At 44.9% G+C, this 21,728-nt stretch overlaps 1 protein-coding gene across 1 annotated transcript in view; it reads right to left on the minus strand.

Annotated features, from left to right (window-relative positions):
* Positions 1-21,728, minus strand: part of LOC126457753 (uncharacterized protein KIAA0513) — a 242,545-nt gene that overhangs the window by 147,446 nt on the left and 73,371 nt on the right. The window contains exon 2 of the mRNA XM_050094309.1: positions 17,261-17,510. Coding sequence (XP_049950266.1) covers positions 17,261-17,501 — 241 coding nt within the window. The 5' untranslated portion in view covers positions 17,502-17,510. The remainder of the gene's footprint in view (positions 1-17,260; positions 17,511-21,728) is intronic.

Consider the following 21,728-nt stretch of genomic DNA (forward strand, 5'->3'; position numbering starts at 1 on the left):
AAATTCAAACATATATTTGACCTCGAATTTCATTAAATTCGGAGGATTCCCATAAGTAAGGTGTGTGAATTGAACTGGGGACCTACAAACGACCGAGAGGCTTCGTCCCCGCCGTGGCCCTCAGTGGTTCACAACCTCACAACAGGCCACAGCAGTCGACTCGCCCCACCGTCACCTCATACCAAACCCAGGATTGTTGTACGGTTCGGCTCCCAGCCCCCCCCCCCCCCCCCCCCCCAGGAACATCTCATACCAGACGGGTGGGCATAAGTAAGGTAGTTTTTATTATGAACATTTTTTTAATTGCCATACCTATTAAGATTCCTTCTCCCACGAATTACTTTCCTATCGCAATAGAGGTCTATTGTAGTAATAGTCTTTTGCTATATTGTTAGTAAGTAAACGACTAAACTTACAATTCTTTTAAACGTGGCAAAGGTATATCATCTGTGTGGTGGTGAGGGGCCGTGAGGGGGGGGGGGGGGGAGTAAATGACAGATCCAGAAGAGTCCCGTGAAATGTTTTGTTTGTACAGGGCCCCACCACTCCTAAAGCCGTTTCTGCTTCATATGGTCCAGACTTGGCCCCATACTATTTTCTTCTGTTTCCAACACTTACAGAACATCTTCGAGGACTTCAAGTTGATAGTGATGAATCTGTGTGTGCAGAGGTGAGGTTGTGGCTCTGTCAACAATGTCAAACAGTCTACAGTGAAGGTTTCAACAAACTGGTCTCTCGTTAGGAGAAACGTATTAGTCGTCAAGGTGACTACGTTGAGAAGTAAATATAAATTGAAGAATTACGATGGAAATTGTTAATAACGTTTCTTATGTTTGAAAAGCCTTAAGAGATTTCACACAAAAAATTCGGGGGCATTCCCTTTCAGCACGCCCTCGCAGGACTATAATATAGCCCCTGACCTGTCGCTCCAGTAGGAACCACGAAGACAAGATTACACTGATTATACTGTAAGAAAAGGGAAAAGCAGTTACTCTTCCTACATTCCATTGGAATGGGAAACATTATGTGGTACAATGGGAACTACATTGTGCCCTGCAATATTGTTGCTTCTTGGCCATGCAAATAAATGTAGATGTACACGCAATTTATGGCACCGATTGTTGGCATACGAGGATACAGCGGCGCGACATCCCCTCCTAAACGCACAAGCCCATCAGGCTAGGCTGGGGATAAAGTGTGTGATGCCTGCCTTCTTGTATAAGGTAAGCTTTTAGCAGGTCTGAAAATAACGCCTCTTCCCCCCCCCCCCCCCCCCCCGCCCCTCAAATTAGCCAAAATTATCGTCTGTCAAAACGTTCTTTCTTCGATAACTCGATAAATGCGGGACCCCACGACTACCTGGAACCAGGAAGTGCTCGCTACACCGCCTGTGAGCTCTATGCTTCAAAACAGCTTTTTCTATGATCTGATATCGGGGCGCCAGATACTGTGGCGTAAATTAAAGCCCAGCCCTTTGGTTTGTTTACTCTGCACCCACAGCAATGTTGTGCTGTCTGAAACGACAATGAAGAGAGCCCACAATAGAGAAGATAGCAGAGCTGCTTTCTGAGATGCCCAGGTGAATTTTAATAAGTAATGTGGGAGAGAGAGAATCAAACGGTTAGCTGGAAGGAAGTGTGACCCTGAATCGAGCAATAATAGCTTCCACATTGATGGAACAACCTTCTATTTCTGGCCAGTGGCTTAAAAATGAAGAAAAACTCGTGCCTTTGAGGTATAGAGGAAAGCAGACCGATCAGCTGAAACAGTCTGTACACACATGACATTATAATGCGAATTAACTGTCTTACCAACGGAAAAATGACACAGCCAACCGGTTCTAATAGTTTTTAATACATTGATCTAGGTTTCGACACCTCTAAGAATGTCTTCATCAGAATGAAATGTTAACAACCGTTAAGTTACATTACGAGAAGGCAATAAAGTTTCGAGCAGACATGCTCAAGTCAAAAATTAGAAACGTTCCAGCCTTTGATACGTATACATTATAATCAACAACATCAGACTGATATTGTTCATTGCAAGGTATACGTACCAAGCGTCAGACTGATGTTCACTGTATGGTATACGTACCAAAGGGTGGGGACCTTTTTCAATTTTCGACCTGAGCATGTCTGCTCGAAACTTTGACTATGGCCTTCTCGCAATGTCACTTTACGGTTGTTAAAATTTTATTCTGATGAAGACATCCTTAGAGGTGTCGAAACCTATGCAATGTATTAAAAATTATTTGCAACAGGTTGGCTGTGTCATTTCTGCGTTGAAACTAATGTTCGGTTGCCGAAAGACAGCCATGTTCAAAACTGTTAGGTGTCTTATATCGCTCATTACTGGGCTCGACAGTTATCCTAGATGGCTGCATGCCTCATCACTCACTGATACCCATTTGCTGGCTGATTAAGTGACCCCATCAAGGTGCCAGGCGGCTGTGATCTACTGCCTAATAGGATTGCGACAGTCCAGCCTCATCCTGTCGAGGTGAGGTAATCAGTGGAGGCTACCTTTTGGACCAATGCCAGCAGAAGTTTCGCTTTTCTGTAGAGATTACACCTCTCTCATCTTCTCAACGAGCATTTGTAAAGAACAACGCAATTTATTTCAGGGGTATCAATGTCCATCTTACGCTGCCTGACAAAACAACTGAGGCACCCAGAAGACATGGTTGGATATCAATGTAACACCGTACACGTACACAACATCTAAAGGTATGTAAATGATTACAGGTGCAATTCACTGCGTCAGGTAGAACAGCCACTAGAACGCATTAGTGTTGTTCGTGTTTAGTGTTGCTACCAGGCCCGGTAGCGTATACAGAATGGCCAATTGATAGTAAACGGGCCAAATATCTCACAAAACAAGCATCAAACGAAAAAAATTACAAAGAACGAAACTCGTCTAGCTTGAAGGGGGAAACCAGATGGCGCTATGATTGGCCCGCTAGACGGCGCTGCCATAGGTCAAACGGATATCAACGGCTTTTTTAAAATAGGAACCCCCATTTTTATTACATATTCGTGTAGTACGTAAAGAAATATGAATTTTTTAGTTGGACCACATTTTCCCGCTTAGTGACAGATGGCGCTGTAATAGTCACAAACGTATGAGTACGTGGTATCACGTAACATTCCGCCACTGCGGACGGTATTTGCTTCGTGATACATTACCCGTATTAAAATGGACCGTTTACCAATTGCGGAAAAGGTCGATATCGTGTTGATGTATGACTATTGTTTTCAAAGTGCCCAACGGACGTGAGCTATGTATGTTACTCGGTATCCTGGACGACATCATCCAAGTGTCCGGGCAGTTCGCCGGATAGTTAAGTTATTTAAGGAAACAGGAAGCGTTCAGCCACATATGAAATGTCAACCACGACCTACAGCAAATGATGATGCCCAAGTAGTTGTTTTAGCTGCTGTCGCGGCTAATCCGCACATCAGTAGCAGAAAAATTGAGCGAGAATCGGGAATCTCAAAAACGTTTGTGTTGAGAATGCTACATCAACATCGATTGCACCCGTACCATATTTCTATGCACTAGGAATTGCATGACGACGACTTTTAACGTCGTGTACATTTCTGCCTCTGGGCACAAGAGAAATTACGGGACGATGACAGATTTTTTGCACGCGTTCTATTTAGCGACGAGGCGTCATTCACCAACAGCGGTAACGTAAACCGGCATAATGTGCACTATTGGGCAACGAAAAAACCACGATGGCTGCGACAAGTGGAAAATCAGCGACCTTGGCGGGTTAATGTATGCTGCGGCATTATGGGAGGAAGGATAATTGGCTCCCATTTTATCGATGGCAATCTAAATGGTGCAATGTATGCTGATTTCCTACGTAATGTTCTACCGATGTTACTACAAGATGTTTAACTGCATGAGAGAATGGCGATGTACTTCCAACATGATGGATGTCCGGCACATAGCTCGCGTGCGGTTGAATCGGTATTGAATAGCTTATTTCATGACAGGTGGATTGGTCGTCGAAGCACCATACCATGACCCGCACGTTCACCCGGTCTGACGTCCCCGGATTTCTTTCTGTGGGGAAAGTTGAAGGATATTTGCTATCGTGATCCACCGACAACGCCTGACAACATGCGTCAGCGCATTGTCAATGCATGTGCGAACATTACGGAAGGCGAACTACTCGCTGCTGAGAGGAATGTCGTTACACGTATTGCCAAACGCATTGAGGTTGACGGACATCATTTTGAGCATTTATTGCATTAATGTGGTATTTACAGGTAATCACGCTGTAACAGCTTGCGTTCTCAGTAATGGTATTTTCACAAAGGTACATGTAGCACATTGGAACAACCGAAATAAAATGTTCAAACGTACCTACGCTCTGTATTTTAATTTAAAAAACCTACCTGTTACCAACTGTTCGTATAAAATTGTGAGCCATATATTTGTGACTATTACAGCGCCATCTATCAAAAAGCGAAAAAAGTGGTCCAACTAAAACATTCATATTTCTTTACTTACTACACGAATATGTAATAAAAAATGGGGGTTCCTATTTTAAAAATGCAGTTCATATCCGTTTGACCTATGGCAGCGCCATCTAGCGGGCCAACCATAGCGCCATCTGATTTCTCCCTTGAAGCTAGACAAGTTTCGTTCTTTGTAGTTTTTTAGTTTGATGCTTATTTCGTGAGATATTTGGCCCGGTCACGTTCAATGGACCACCCTGTACAAGGGGTGTGAACAGCGTCAGATGTAGAGCGATCAATGTGAAGGACACGGGCAAGTCGTGTACATGTCTGAGACAGTGCTGTCAGTGCCAGAGTTGAAAGGAGCCTCATTGTAGGTCTCTATTTGGCGGCTGGTCGAATCGTGTAGTATCCAGATTTGTAGGCCATTAAGATGTGACACTGGCTCTTTGTTGACTGTATGGGAACGTGAGGCACGCATTATCACAGTCATGGTTCCCGTCGATCACAGCTGACCATCACAAAGAAGGACCGCCGTACTGTGCTCCACGCACATGGTAACTCCTTGACATCTGCACCTGCGATCCAAGAACAAGCAACGTAATCCCTGCAACAAGTGTTACTCCTGGCGTCGTGGTGTGTGGAGCAATCGTGCATGTCTTCCGATCACGGCTGGTGGTGATTGAGAGAACGCTGAAGGCACAAGGCTACGTCACGCACATCCTGAGTCCTCCCATGCGACAGTATCGCGGGCGATACACTTCCGACGAGTTAACGCTGTTGGCTGTGCTACATCGTCGAGGCCATTGTATCGTTATTTTTCAACAATACAAAGCAAAAGCATTTGGTGCCCATGCTGCCCTGACGTACCTGTCTAACATTCTGCGTGGTGTCTGTCTGTTCTAAGCCGTGTCTCCCTACCACTTTCGCGCAACGACGCTCTGAGCGTATTTTTTAGGGAATTGACTAGTTTGAACCTGGGACCTGTTGCTGGTAAGGAGACGCCAGACCACACATGACATGTAGAGTTCAGAAGAGTTCAGTGAGACTAGCGGTGATATAATCAAATACTCAATGATTTCAGCGTCAGCTCCACTGCTCTCCCTGCAAAAGAATCTTAATACTAACTAAATTTAGTGGAAGGGGTTCAAGGCTTTCCTATTTTTAGTTAGCTGGTAAAATAACGTCGAAAAAACAGTTAAGTTTACCATTGGAAATTTTATTCTACTCACAAAACATTGTTTATAAATTGCACTATTCATAAAAGGAAATTTTTTTAATACAGGATGATAAAAACCAACTGCATTCAACAAAAATGTGAACGAATATTCCCTGAATGGGTTTCCAAGTTCTGCAATGGATCGAAGGATGACCTATGCCATATCACATCTATAATCTAGATTTAAGTTAAGTTTCATAAAAGAGAAAACTATCAAAATGGTCTACAGTGACCCTCAATGATCTTTAATTACTTATTTAACTTGTCGTAAATTACAGTGGCCGATGTGGCTTCTCAATAATTATATAACAGAAAAATCATCGTGTTTCAGATTTTAACTTCTAGTAGCAAATGTGAATACCACGAAGTTTAATTGACGATCGACACTAGTATTACGTAAAAAGGGGAAGTAACAGATGAGACTTCTGCAGTTATGAGTGAAACCTGCGTGCTTTCATTACCTTATCGGTGTTTAGGCAGCGCCAGGGGGCGGCGGCGCAGCTCCACGCACCTCGCCGACTCGGAAGCAACCCACTCCTAACTTCTCCTTACTACAATTTACCGAAGTTGGTTTAAAAAAAAGGTATCTGGCTGTGTTTTCAACTGAGCAATCAGGGTCTGAATATTAACCTTAAGCTCCGCCTACAAAAATTCTGTCTGTCCAATGAGAAACGTTATACTTTTCGTGGTGGGGCAATGTTTTTAACGTTTGCAACGTAACAGAGACGTATAGTCTCAGGCCAAAACTTTCAGCTGATGTAGTCCTTTTAGTGTTATCGTAAGATCTAAACTGTTCTTCTGGAGGGATCCATCTTTTAACATGGACTGGGAGGTGGTCCTGGCGGTCGGCTGGTGACGTGGGTGTCCGTCCCTTATCGTAGGGCCTCCTAGCCTACACGACTCTGCTCTCGGCTTCTGTTCTCGTTTCTTCCCTCGGAACTGCGTCTGTTTCACGGTGGGAAGGTATGACATGCATTTAGGCGTTCTTGTGTTAGTCTGTGGTATTCCATTTGCTCATTCGTTGATCGTATTACTTTGGTTAATTTAATGTCAGGATTTATTCGGAGCTATGTGACATACTGCCGGATTGTTATCATGTCAGGGTTTTCATGGAAGGTGTTGGATTTGCCTGACACCTTACACGTGTATGCAAATGGTATCCGACTGTTGCTCTGGTCCCACGTTCTCCAGCTCTGACGCTCGATAAAACCAGTACATGCATTCAGGCCAGAGAGGGTGTAACGCCGTACTGATAAGTTGCCTCATCCTGCCAAGTTCTTTGTACATTTGACTCGATTTTGTATTCCATGAAATAACATTACATATCCTTCAGTCTGTTGAATTTCATATCGTTCCCTCCTCCCCTTCCGGGTGCTGCGTTCTTTTATGTCACGCAATGTAGGAGGGCCTGCTGAAAACTGTTGCCTCCGAAGCTTTATGTGAAAAACTATCAACATTTTGAAATAAAACTAACGTTATTAACATTTTACATCTCTATTCTTCATGTCTACATATTTACTTCTCAACATAGTCACCCTGGCAACGAACACGTAGAATGTTTGAATTTGTTGACGTAGCCACAACTTCACCTCTGCGTGCATTGATTCATCACTATCAAAGCGAAGTCCTCGAAGGTGTTCTTTAAGTTTTGGAAACAGAGGAAAATCGTAAGGGGCCAAGTCGGGCCTGTAACGAGGACGATCGATGACAGTGAACGCACGGTGTCGGATTGTTGCAGATGTCTCAGCGCTAGTGAATGGCCTGGCAATCTCAAGCCGAAGCAGAGGAAGAGTGGACGAACTCTTCGAATTCGAAATTCGATTACAGCACACTGTTTCTCACGCGACGACCTAGTTACGTTACACACCTCCATGTTACGTGGATGTTCGGATGTCTGTAACGGCAGAGGGCTGCAAATATGTAGACGTGAATAAATCTGTAGAATGCCAATAACGTTTGTTTTATTTAAAAAATTTAAGAGTTTTCACATTAGTGTCCATTGGAACTGCAGTAACAAGAGGACGGTGTTGAAACAAACCTCAATTTGGCTTATATATGCGGATGATTAGCATTTCATCGTGCCGGCCGAAGTGGCCGTGCGGTTAAAGGCGCTGCAGTCTGGAACCGCAAGACCACTACGGTCGCAGGTTCGAATCCTGCCTCGGGCATGGATGTTTGTGATGTCCTTAGGTTAGTTAGGTTTAACTAGTTCTAAGTTCTAGGGGACTAATGACCTCAGCAGTTGAGTCCCATAGTGCTCAGAGCCATTTGAACCATTTGAGCCATTTCATCGCAACTGCATACAGTGGGTGAGAGTAGCGCCACCTAAATTCTGTAGACAAGGAAAGATAACAAAGAGGGTTCCTCATTCAGAAATCGCATGAAATCCAATGTTGTTTATTTGTGAGAATTCGCGTTATGCATTACATTATCGCACTTGTCGGAATTCGACAGCGGCAGTATCGTGGCCTAAAGGGAATGACGTTCATCGTTTAGCGATATCACTGTTTGTGTTGGCCAGGACGCCACGATTGTCAGTCGCATGTGGAGTCGAGGGGTAACAGTGGTACACACTCAACGCCTTACAGGATCTCAAAGGGCCTAGGGAGTCAGTGCCTGAGACAAAGTGCATAACATTTCTCGACCCTACAGGATCGTAAAGTCGTGTCACGTACGTAGCATCAGGAAATCGGATTTTTCTGCAGCACAAGACAAGTATCCACACAGACAGCATAACGATGTCTGGAGCAAATAGACTGTCTGCACGAAGGTCGTTGTCGGTATCCTGTGTCGTGACCAGAGATGCGCGCCGATAGTGGTCGGTCCAACAGCAACATAATACGGGGAGAAAAGTATTTAAACCGACAAACTCTGGGACGTTATAGGGAACATCAAAACAAATATTTTTCCCTAATGTCATTTTTTCCTATGAGAATTATTTAAACCGGTGGAGGCCGTATTACGTTCTTCAGTTGTTAGAGGCCGTATTACGATCTTCAGTTGTTAGAGGGCGTACTACGTAGCGCACCACAACGGACGAGCTGCACAGCGGGTTTATCAACAACAATATCCTAATCGCCGTATCCCGCGTCATACGACCTTTGCTGCTGTGTACCAACATCTGCGTGAGACCGGGTCGTTTAGCAGATTACCTGGAGAGGGACGCCGTCGCACGGTAAGAACGCTGCAAGTTGAGGAAGCTGTCTTGCAGCATGTGGAGCGGGATCCTTCAATCAGCACTCGAGAAATTGCACGTAACATGGGGACGAATCAGACGAATGTAAGAACAGTCCTTCGAGAGCAGCTGTTATGTCCATTTCACTTACAGCGTGCCCACAACCTGGAGCCAGTTGATTATCCACTCAGACCACAGTTTTCGCAGTGGTATCTGGAACTGTGTGAAATGAATCCTACATTTCCATCCTCTGTGTTGTTTACCGATAAAGCAACGTTCGGGGGTGATGGAGTCTTCAACATGCACAATTCGCGTGTTAGGAGTGAGGATAACCCACATGCCACAGTTACTAGCGCTCATCAAGTGCGGTTCTTCGTTAATGTGTGGGTCGGTGTTGTTGGGGACTGTTTAATTGGGCCATATCTGCTACCTAGTTGTTGTCTCTTGGTTGTAAAAAAATGGAGAAGTGTATGTTGGTTTAATTATCTGCCTCCAGAGAAATCTTCCTCTACCGGTTTAAATACTCCTCATAGGAAAAAATGACTTTAGGGGAAAATATTTGTTTTGATGTTCCCTACAACCTCCCAGAGTTTGTCGGTTTAAATACTTTTCACCCTGTATACAGGAGTGGCAAGCGCGTCATCTTTTCAAACGAGTCGCGGTACTGCGCACTACATCACGATCTACGTATCCGTGTGTTTAGGCTCCGAGGAGAAAGAACATTGCCAGATTACGGTCGTCGTCGTCGTCATATAATCCTGCACCTATGAGGGTTGCTCAGAAAGTAATGCACCGCATTTTTTTCTTCATCAATTCCTTATAGAACATAATGAGAAATATACATATGAAAGAATGGTGTCTTATCTACACACCCTAATTTTCCACGTAATCTCCATCCTGTTCTATGGCCTTACTCCAGCACGAAACAAGGCGTGTATGCCTTGTCGGTACCAATCCTTGTGCTGGTGGCGGAGCCAGTGCTTCACTGTATGAATCACCATCTCATCTCCCTCAAAATGTCGGCCACGAATGTCATCCTTTAATCCATCCTCGCGAATGATTACATCAGCTCGCTGCAACATGTCAGGTGTGACAGCCGTGGATGGTCTCCGCGACCGCTGCAAATCGTGGAGCTCCGCCGAATCGCTTTCTGATGACCTCAGCTTCAATTCCCAGCGACTAACTGTATTTCTGTTGACAGCAGATGCTCCATAGACCTCACACAAGCGCCTGTGAATATTCCCCACAGTTTCTTTCTCTGCAGTGAGAAATTCAATGACGGCACGTTGCTTGCAACGTACATCACCTACAGACACCATTTTCAAACTGTTATGCAGCTTCGCTATCTGTAGAAAGTGACGGAAACTTGGCGCGCTCACTCAGGAGACTTCAAATAATACATACGTAGCGTTTCGCATTCGTAGCATTGTTTTCGGCTGAGAAGAAAAAATGTGGTGCATTACTTTCTGGACAACCCTCGTAACTTGACGGTACGAGGTGCAATTGAGTGCACACCACGACCACTTCTGATTCGCATCGCCGTTAATTTCGGCAACTGGCGTTACACTTCTGACGATAAGGCCGTTAGCTGTGCTGTATCGTCGAAGCCTTCATGACATTATCTTTCAATAGGATAGCGCGAAAACACTTGTTACTCAAGCTGCGCTGAGCTACCTCGATACAGATGGTGTTCGACTGTTGCCCTGGTCAAGTCGTTCTCCAGCACTTTGATGCCAAATGTGGCTGTTCTGTGTGCTAAATTTCGCACAGTGTAAACCCCCAAATCATCTTCAAATTTAATCATGTATTTTTCTTACTATGCTGTATACGCACAATAACTAAAATTACGTAATTTGCTCTTCTTCTTACAAGGGAACCTCCCCATTGCACCCCCCTCAGATTTAGTTATAAGTTGGCATAGTGGATAGGCCTTGAAAAACGGAACACAGATCAATCGAGAAAACAGGAAGGATTAGTGTGGAACTATGAAAAAAATAAGCAAAATATACAAACTGAGTAGTCCATGCGCAAGATAGGCAACATCAAGGAGAGTGTACGCTAAGGAGCGCCGTGGTCACGTGGTTAGTGTGAGTGGCTGCGGAACGAGAGGTCCTTGGTTCAAGTCCTCCCTCGAGTGAAAACTTTACTTCTTTTATCTTCGCAAAGTTATGATCTGTCCGTTCGTTCATTGACGTCTCTATTCTCTGTAGTAAGTTTAGTGTCTGTGTTTTGCGACCGCACCGCAAAACCGTGCGATTAGCAGACGAAAGGACGTGCCTCTCCAATGGGAACTGAAAACGTTTGATCGCAAGGTAATAGGTCAACCGATCCCTCCACAGGAAAACACGTCTGATATATTTTATACGACACTGGTGACGGCAAGTGCGTCACTTGACAGGAATATGTTGTTGACCCACCTAACTTGACCACTTGGCGAATGGGTAAAAAGATTCTTCTACCTAGCCCGATTTAGGTTTTCTTGTGGGTGTGATAAACACTCCCAAAAAAGTGATGAAAACATAACGGACGGACAGATAATAATTGTCTGAAAATAAAAAATTAAACTTTTCACTCGAGGGAAGACTTGAACCAAGGACCCCTCGTTCCACAGCCGCTCACGCTAACCACAGGACCACGGCGCTCCTTATCCTACACTGTCCTTGATCTTGCCTATCTTTCGCATGGACTACTCAGTTTGTATATTTTGCTTATTTTTTTCATAGTTCCACACAACTTCTTCCTGTTTTCTCGATTGATCTGTGTTCCGTTTTTCAAGGCCTATCCACTGTGCCAACTTATAACTAAATCTGAGGGGGGTGCGATGGGGCGGTTCCCTTGTTAGTGTTGCAATTTTAACTGCTGGGAGTGTAGATAGTGAATCATCACCTACGAAAAGTCTGAGCTACTATTAGCATTGTGCGCTAGGTCATTAATATACACTATCCAAGTAAACGTATCTGGACAGCAATTAGTGAATATTAATAAAGGCTGTATCCATCCTTCGCCTTTATGAATGGTTGAACTGTGCTGTGGACACTTTTCAATGTGGTGCCTGAATGTCTGTAGCGGAATGGCAGCCCGTTCTTACTCAAGACCTGAAACCAGAGAAGACAGTGATGTAGGACGCTGGGGTCTGGAGCGAAATCGACGTTCTAACTCATACCAAAAGTGTTTCGTTGGCTTCAGGACGGACCTCTGGTCAAGACAGTCCATTTCACAAATGTCACTGTCCACAAACCATTGTCTCAGAGATGTTGCTTTGTGACAGGGTGCTGTCATGGTGATACAAGGAATCGTCGCCTCCGAACTGTTCCTCTACTGTACGCACTAGCCAGTGCTCTGAAACATCTTCACGTCCTTTCACTTTTAGTGTTTTCTTAAGTGCAATAAACGATCCATACCTGACCACGTCAGATTTCAGATTCCCCCACACCGTAGCAGCACCTCCTCCGTACTTCGCTGTTAGTGCTCTAGACGATGGCAGGTAACGTTCTCCAGGCATTCTCCAATCCCAAACAGTTCCATCGGGTTGTCACAGGGTAAAGCGGTGAATCATCACTCCACATTACTCGTTTCCAGTCATTCACTGTCCAGTGACGTCGTTCTTTACAAAAACTCAAGCGTCATTTAACTCTGACTACAGAAATATGTTGTTTATGAGAAGTTGCTTCACGATAATATGTTATTCTTTTTCACTCCTGAAGTGTTTCCCTTTATTCTTAGTTTGGAATGATCCGTTATAAGAAAACAGCCAATGTACTCCTCAACAAATTTCATAAAATGTATGTTTGTCAATAAACTAGCGAAAGTTTTTTGTAAAGCTAGAGAAAAAAAATGGTTAAAATGGCTCTGAGCACTATGGGACTTAACATCTGAGGTCATCAGTCCCCTAGAACTTAGAACTACTTAAACCTCACTAACCTAAGGACATAAACATCCATGCCCGAGGCAGGACTCGAACCTGCGACCGTAGCAGTCGCGCAGTTCCGGACTGAAGCGCCTAGAACCGCTCGGCCACCGCGGCCGGTAAAGCTAGAGAAACCTCCAGATCTGTGGAGGATGGTAATATAATGTAGCCGAGAAAAAATGATAGGGACTAATTCACTTGTCTTCTGCCTAGCAATTTGCCCTTCTGTAATGGGAGCTTGTAGTCGATCTAGTCGTAAATTGCTGGCTTCATAATGATCTAGTTCACTATAATTACTCGAGTTCATTATTTAATAAGAACTACCATCCTGTCTCCTTATCATATAAATAATTTATATTGTATTTTGATAGTGTTTCATGGGCAAAATAAGAAAGTTGAAGCCGAACTTTTCTCCCCTCCCCCCCCCCCCTCTCCCCCCACCTCACTGCTCGAGATATTTTGTCCGATTATTTCCCTCGCTGTACATAAAATTTTATCGTGAGAGCTGTGTGGGTATGATCGGTTACTGCTATCGAACAATGACGCCTATCAGCCTACTCATTGTCCTAATGGGTCACCGGTTATAAGAAAAGTGATTAGTAGATCAACAACAAAAGGTAAAATGTCCTTCAGAATTACAGAAATTCCTGTGAGCTGCACAGTACGGAACTCTTAAAAGAAATTATTATCCCTCATCAATGTGTCTTGCTCCCATGTATAGATAGGTAAGTTACGTAAAGTCACTTACATTGAAGAGTCAAAGAAACTGGTACACCTGCCTAATATCGTCTAGGACCTCCGCGAGCTCGTAGAAGTGTCGCAACACGACGTGGCATGGACTCGACTAATGTTTGAAGTAATGCTGGAGGGAACTGAGACCGTGAATCCTGCCGGGCTGTCCAGAAACCCATAAGAGTATGAGGAGATGGAGATCTCTTCTGAATAGCACGTTGCAAGGCGTCCCAGATATGCTCAGTAATGTTCATGTCTGGCGAGTTTGGTGCCCAACGGAAGTGTTTAAACTCGGAAGAGTGTTCCTGGAGACACTCTGTAGCAATTCTGGACATGTGGGGTGTCGCATTGTCCTGCTGGAACTGCCCAAGTCTGTCGGAATGAACAACGGACATGAATGGATGCAAGTGATCGGACAGGGTGCTTACGTTCGTGTCACCTGTCAGAGTCGTATCTAGACGTATCGGGAGACCCTTATCACTCCAACTGCACACGCCCCACACCATTACAGAGCCTCCACCAGCTTGAACAGGCCCCTGCTGACACGCAGGGCCCATGGATTCCTGAGATTGTCTCCGCACCCGTACACATCCATCCGCTCGATTCAATTTGAAACGAGACTCGCCCGACCAGACAATATGTTTCCAGTCATCAACAGTCCAATATCAGTGTTGACGAGCCCACGCGAGACGTAGAGCTTTGTGTTGTGCAGTTATCAAGGGTACACGAACGGGTCTTCGGCTCCGAAAGCGCATACCGATGATGTTTCGTCGAACAGTTCGCACGCTTCACTTGTTGATGGCCCAGCATTGAAATCTGCAGCAATTTGAGGAAGGGTTGTACCTCTGTCACGTTGAACGATTCTCTTCAGTCGTCGTTGGTCCCGTTCTTGCAGGATCTTTTTTCCGCCCGCAGCGATGTCGGAGATTTGATGTTTTACCGGATTCCTGGTGTTCACGGTACAGTCGTGAAATGGTCGTATGCCATCGCTACATCAGGAGTGCTGTGTCTCCTAGCTCGTGCACCGTCTGTAACACCGCGTTCAAACTCACTTAAGTTTTGACAACCCGCCATTGTGCATAGCAGCAGCAACCGATCTAAAAACTGCGCCACACACTTGTTGTCTTACATAGGCGTTGCCGACCGCAGCGCCGTATTCTGCCTGTTTACATATCTCTGTATTTGAAATACGCGTGCATATACCAGTTTCTTTGGTGCTTCAGTGTACCTTATTAGCTGCTATTTAATGTCACCACTTCGAGAAACTTTCAGTTCAGTATCTCTTGTGAGACTGAAGGTATCTCCATACTCTCTATGCACAGTCATTATGCCAGATGGTCTGCTGGTAGCATTTGAAAACTTACGAGTAATTTCATCCGCTGATTTCATGCGGTTTTGTACAGTCACCGTCCGCAAATATCGTCAGACTCTGTCCGTCAATACACGAAGTCTACCTGGTCTCGGTTTAGCGGTGGTTGTTCCTTCGCGTTTCACTTTACAATCACTTCATCAACAGCTTTACGAGTTTTAAATAACTTCCGGGAATTCAGCCAGGTAACACTTTCAGCGACTGCCGATATTTCGGCGGGAGAACACCCCGCCATTTTCAAGGCAAACTGCAACGGACAGGCGACTTACATGCAAATTTAAAACCTCTGTTCTCGGACTGATGCTGGAAAGATAAAACACACACTGAACAACTAGTGCCACCAAAGATGATCAGAGTCAGAGCTATCGATAGTGAGACTACGAACTCGCAGGTGAGGTAGCATTGACTCTGTCCCTCTGTTTTTTGACAAGGGAGAGATCCCGATTCCAAACAGAGTTTAAATAAAAACCTCCCATCCCTGTTAACGAGATTGCTCGCTAATTTAATCTCAACTGCCTCCTTAATAACACTGTCCCAGTAGCTGGACGTGCATGCCAATATCTCCGTCCTATAGTAACATCGGCGCTCGGACATATCGTGTAGCTAAGCATCTTGCTTCTCTGTTGAGTCCACAAGTAGATCGGAGTGAACATCATATCAGGAACTCAGCTGATTGTTTACGTCGTTTGGAGGGACTGCAGTTGAACGACTCTGATATTTTAGTGAGTTTCGATGTGGTCTCTCTCTTCACTCGTGTTCCTCTGTCTGATTCGTTGCGGTTAATTGAGGCTAGGTTTGGTGCTGAATTAAGTAATCTCTTTCGGCATGTGTTGACATCATTTACTTTTTATTCCGTTACCAGTATTACGAGCAGACAGATGGAGTTGGGATGGGTAGTCCGTTGTCTCCAGTGATCGCAAATTTGTTTATGGAATACTTCGAGGAAAGTCCATCGGAGTCGGCGCCTTTGAAACCCGCCTGTTTCTTTAGATATGTTGACGATACCTTTGTTGTTTGGCCTAACATCTGAACTCGATCCACCCGAACATTCGTTTTACAGTGGAGGTGGAAGAGGATGGTTGCCTTCCATTCCTTGACGTGTTGGTTAGGAGGAAGGATGATGGATCACTGGGACATGCAGTCTACAGGAAACGTACGCACACCGACCTGTACTTACAGGCTAATAGTTGTCACCATCCGGCTCAGCGTGAAGGGGTACTTCGTACCTTGGTACAAAGGACACAAGTCGTTTCCGACGCTGAGACTTTGCCAGCTGAGCTGTCCCATCTTGAAGTTGCATCTTGTCAAAATGTTTATAGTAATAGACAGATTGAAGGTGCGTTGCGCTATCGACCAAGTGTACATCGGGTGGCTGATGATAATTCTGAGTCGACACCTAAGTCTAGTGCCTTTTTACCTTATGTAGGAAGCACTTCCAACAAGATCGGTCGTATTTTACCGATATACGATGTGAAATGTGTTTTCCGACCTCCAGCTAAAATTAGAGTGCTTTTGAGTTCTGTTAAGGATGATCTTGGTCTGCGTAAGGCGGGTGTATATCGCATTCCTTGTAGCTGCGGCATGGCATATATTGGTCAAACTATTAGGACCGTGGAGGAGCGATGTACTGAGCATAAAGGGCACACACGATTACAGCAGTCAGCTAGATCTGCTATTGCCGAACATTGCTTGGATACTGGCCACCCCATGTTATATAATAACAGCGAGATATTGGCATGCACGTCCAGCTACTAGGACAGTGTTATTAAGGAGGCAGTTGAGATTAAATTAGCGAGGAACGTCGTTAACATGGATGGAGATATTTGCTTAAACTCTGTTTGGAATCCGGCTCTCTCCCTTGTCAAAAAACAGAGGGACAGAGTCAATGCTACCTCACGTGCGAGTTCGTAGTCTCACTATCGACAGCTCTGACTTCGGTCATCTTTGGTGGCACTGCTGTTCAGTGTGTGTGTTATCTTTCCTGCAGCAGTCAGAGAACCGAGGTTTCAAATTTGCATGTCCGTCGCCTGTCCGTTGCAATTTGCTTACAAAATGGCGGGGTGTTCTCCCGCCGAAATATCGGTGGTCGCTGAAAGTATTACCTGGCTGAATTCCCGGAAGTTATTTGAAAGTCGTATACGGTAGGAGAAACTCAGGTCTCAGCTTTACGAGGGTTGAAATGTCGCTGATGGATTTGTTACTCATGTGACGTCCTTTGGCTAGCCCAAGTTCGAAGACACTGTCTCCAGAACGCACCCATTCTGTTGTTATTGCCCGTTTTCTGACAAGAGAAAGGCCCCCGATTTCTTTTATACTGGCGAGTCCGCCATCTTGAGGATTAACAGTCACTTGTGCTTTACAGAGGGGTGTCCGGAGACGGGGTACGTACCGTGGGCGGCGTCGCCGTCTGGGGCGGCGCCGGCGCCGAGCAGCGACTCGGTGGGCGCGCGGCTGGCGGCGTCGCTGTCGGCGTCGTCAGAGCCGAGGCTGAGCGCCGACTCGAGGCGCGACGACAGGCCGGACAGCAGGTCGTTGCTGCCCTCCAGCACCGACAGCAGCCGCGACCGCAGCGTCTGCCGCAGTTCGCCGCCGCCCCCGCCACCGTCTTTAGAGCCCAGGAGGTCCACCATTGCTGAGTCCTGCAGCCACAAAACACGCTCCTGTATTACGCGCGTAACACACTTTCAAGTTACGCACAAATACACGAGGGGCATTCAACAAGTAATGCAACACATTTTTCTTTCTGAAAGCAGGTACGTGTTATTCAGGGTTCCAGTACACCATATTATTCCACACTCTTGTGGCTACAAAAACCTATATTTTGACATTATCTCCGTTCAGCGCGATGGCCTTATGCCACCTTACTGGGATGGCCTGTACCTCGCGTGGTACTACTCTTCTGGTCGACATGGAGCCAACGTCTTGCTGCAACAATAAACTCTCCATCATCCACGTGCTGCTACCCGCGGGTGCATCCTTTATTGGGCCAAACAGACGGAAGTCGGAAGGTACGTGACACGGGCTGTAGGGAAGATGAGGAAGAACAGTCCAAAAGCCGATAGGTCATAAATAAAACTTATCTGTTTTCTGTGAAAACCGGCTACGAAGAAAAAAACAGCACATTGCTATGCACGCAACTTTTGTTTAAAAAACATACACTCCAAGACAAAAAACAAAAAAATGACGCACGACGAAGGCATTACATGAATGGGACGGAAATCGGTAGATGTGATGCACATGTAACGGCAAACAAAGCAGTCGAAAACCCTAAATATTCTAAATGACAGCAGTTGTCAAGAAGCACACCGTCCAGCATGAGCAACGTTTATACTTTGTTCATCATCAGCATAACAACTGGTTTATCCAGATGATGAACAAAGTATAAACGTTGCTCATGCTGGACGGCGTGCTTCTTGACAACTGCTGCCAGCCTTCTGTTATCTTTGAATTCCTTCCATATTGGAATCCGAGAAATATATTTCAGCACTGGAACTGTCATGTGCTACATTGATAACGAGTATATCGATAGCAGAATCCACGAAGCCATCCACGCGCCACATTTTCTCCTTTTATGACGTGTCATTCTGTGTTCCTCCAGCGTTCGGCGGTGACGTGTGACGAAAGCTTCGTTCCAGTAAGTCTGGCAGCTTAAAATGCCTTGTTATTTCTCTTTTTACGTCGGACTGAAACTGCCCACATCACTGCAGTTTAGTCGGACCAGCTGGCTGGAATCTGCTGTCCAAGTTAAATTCGTCGCTAAAGCTGTTGTCCTGTATTATCGTTCAGTCGATGTGCACGCAACGCACAGCATAAAACGTACCCCTGTTATATAGTACATAACTGTACTCGAAGCAGCTTGGTTTCCATTCCACGTGAAACGAAATCCAGTGAGATTCCAGAAAACGCGGAAGAATATGTTGTGTAATGTTACTTAAGGTTTATTGTTATGATGAACACAGAAGTATTTCATGCGTTGCTGTTACGTTCAACGGATGGCTCTCCAGTAGGTCGGTAAAAACACGCGCGTATTCAAATGCAATTTTGTGTCAAAATTTCAAACCAATATTCGTAGGTTTACGATTTAGAACAAATGAATATTTACATTTCTGTTTGTATAGATTTTGGCTTTCGGCAACTTCACTATTCAGCCATACAATATTTTGTACAAAATGGAAATATTTATTCGCAAACAAAAAATAAACACGTGTGGCATCGATAACTATCGGAAATGAATATTAGGTCTCATATATAAACACGTACACGTCCAACACGTTGAGAGTGTTGTACTATGGAAGACTTTTCAGATCTTCGCCGCTAGTCAGCCACGTAATAAATCTTCAGCATATTTTCATACTCAATTTTGAAATGATAACATTCACCCTAAAGCTGCAGTTGGTTCCAGATCAGCTGTGTTCTGTTTAGTTCATACTGCAGTGGTATTGTAATTTTGCGAGCAGTTGGCTATGTTAATAGAATGAAGAGGACGTGCATTTTTCGTTAAAATGATGTTAGATACGTGTTAATTAGCGTATATCTGACTAATTTTTCGTTCTAAAGATTTAGATATTCCAAACGAAAAATAGAAAGACCAAAGAGAAAATTGCACCACAGATCCATGAATTGTACCGAATTATTATTCTACAACGCTATCGATTCAGCTGTATATTCGATTTTCAAAGCCCCCTTAACCGACGAAATATGGCTTAGCCGTCCACATGTTATGTAACTAGTTTTAAAAATTACGGAATTTTTACTGACCGTTAAAGTCGGTAACTGAAGAATTAACAATATCCTCCAAACAAGCTTCATGTAATTGTCATTCAGCACTTAAATATGTAGACTTCGTAGAATTTACAAACGTTGCATAAAACACAGCCTCATGTCTCACGGCAACAAAAACAACAGAAAATGCTAGAAGTTGCTTATTGCGGTGTCTAGTGTGTATTCCTTCACGCGATTCGAAAAACGGTCACTAGATTGAAACACCGACCTTTAAAACTTCTGTGTTCCTGGACACTCTTTCCTCCAAGAGCGCCTATACGATAATTAGTATGGGGGGGGGGGGGGGGGACAAAGTGTGGCACAGAGGGTGGGTAGGTTGAAATATGTTTAATAGGCGAGGGGGTTGAAGTATTTTTAATACCGGAATTCTGGAAGACGAATGGCGACTTGTAAGTAGCCATAAAAAAGTTTTTTAGTTCCGGCCCTATTAAAAGCTGCGTAATACCCACTTTTAAATAATTTTCTTGTACGAAGAAAACCTGACTACACATTTTTTTTTTTCCTTTTTCCTCAGAGCCACCAGGGTGGGGCGGCCCCTCTTGCTCCCGAGTATAGGGCCCCTGCTGGCCTCCACGTACAACACTCATTTCTACAATATACACGCACGGAAAATACGACGGGGAGTTACCAAGTATTAATTATTAATTCGAAAAATAGATTTACGTAATTATATTTTTGTTCATCTGCAGATGCATGTCTGTAGGCGTGGTACACATAATCACCGCGACGCTACAATAGCATGCCGCTACAGGAACCGAAACAGAATAGCGCGGCACATTGATAATGTGGAGTATCGTGCTGGGAAACGGTGCTGCGACAGTCTATGGTGCGTTTATGCAAGGATAGCGCAAGAATGTACAGTCATATGACGCTGGTAAGTTGACGCAGATGCTTCAAGTGTGGTCAGACAAGCCTGGTCACAAAGAATGAAGAGGCAGACTAATCTCTTTGCAGAATCGAGAATCGCAAGAGAATGGGGGCTCTGGTGCACGCAGACCGGCACATCACAACGAAGGCGGTTGTGGAAAAGTTGAAAATTAGTTCTGAAATTGTTTTCAACGTCTTCCATGCTATATAGAACGTAACGAAGTTGCCGCCTGCTGGGTTCCGTATGTGTTAACACCTATTAAAAAAGCTCATCGAACCGAGCCATCTCCGGAAATGTTGCAGCCGCGCCATGAGAATCGCGATGACGTCTTTAACCGCCTAATGGCCATCCGATGTGTCCTGCGTGTATCATGATGACCTCGAGACAACGGAATATAGGAAGCAGTGGAAACAAGTGGATTCACCACCGTCGAAGAAGGCGAAGATCCAGCCATCAACGGGCAAGGTGATGCTGAGTGAGGTTCGGGGCTTTCATACAGTGGAGCTAACAGATTATGCTCGTAAGGGGCAAACCGTCACAGGAGCACACTTCAGAATACTCGTGACCAATTCACTGGAGACTATCAAGATGAAGCATCACGGGAAGATGTCCAAGGGGATGTCTCCGCACCACGAGAAGTTCTCAGCTGATTCTGCACAGGCCACACAGACACAAGCTGCTTCTCTGGGCTGTCTAAGCCGCGCGGGATTAGCCGAGCGGTCTGAAGCGCTGCAGTCATGGACTGTGCGGCTGATCCCGGCGAAGGTTCGAGTGCTCCTTCGAGCATGGGTGTGTGTGTTTGTCCTTAGGATAATTTAGCTTAAGTAGTGTGTAAGCTTAGGGACTGATGACCTTAGCATCACCCACATTTTTTTGGGCTGCCTAATATTAGTCTCTCCCTCGGTATTCGCCCGACACTGCTCCCAGTGACTTCTCCCTCTTTCTTCGGGTGAAAAAAAAAAATCACTGCACGACAGGGGTTTCCAAAACATTGATGAGGTGATTTTTGGGGTGGAACGTTTCCTGCAGAACCATAATACCGACTTCTACAACCGAGGTCTACGCCAAGTCATTGACCTTTGTTAAAAATGTGCCGTGTTGAAGGTTGAATATGTAGAGAAGGGCTAACATCAGCTTGATCTTTTCGAGAAGATATAATTTTAAAACCCTGTGGGTAGTCTGTTTAGGTTTTTATGTTGGTAACGCC

This window comes from Schistocerca serialis, chromosome 2 (genome assembly GCF_023864345.2).
Source record: "Schistocerca serialis cubense isolate TAMUIC-IGC-003099 chromosome 2, iqSchSeri2.2, whole genome shotgun sequence".
Taxonomy (NCBI): Eukaryota; Metazoa; Arthropoda; class Insecta; order Orthoptera; family Acrididae; genus Schistocerca; species Schistocerca serialis.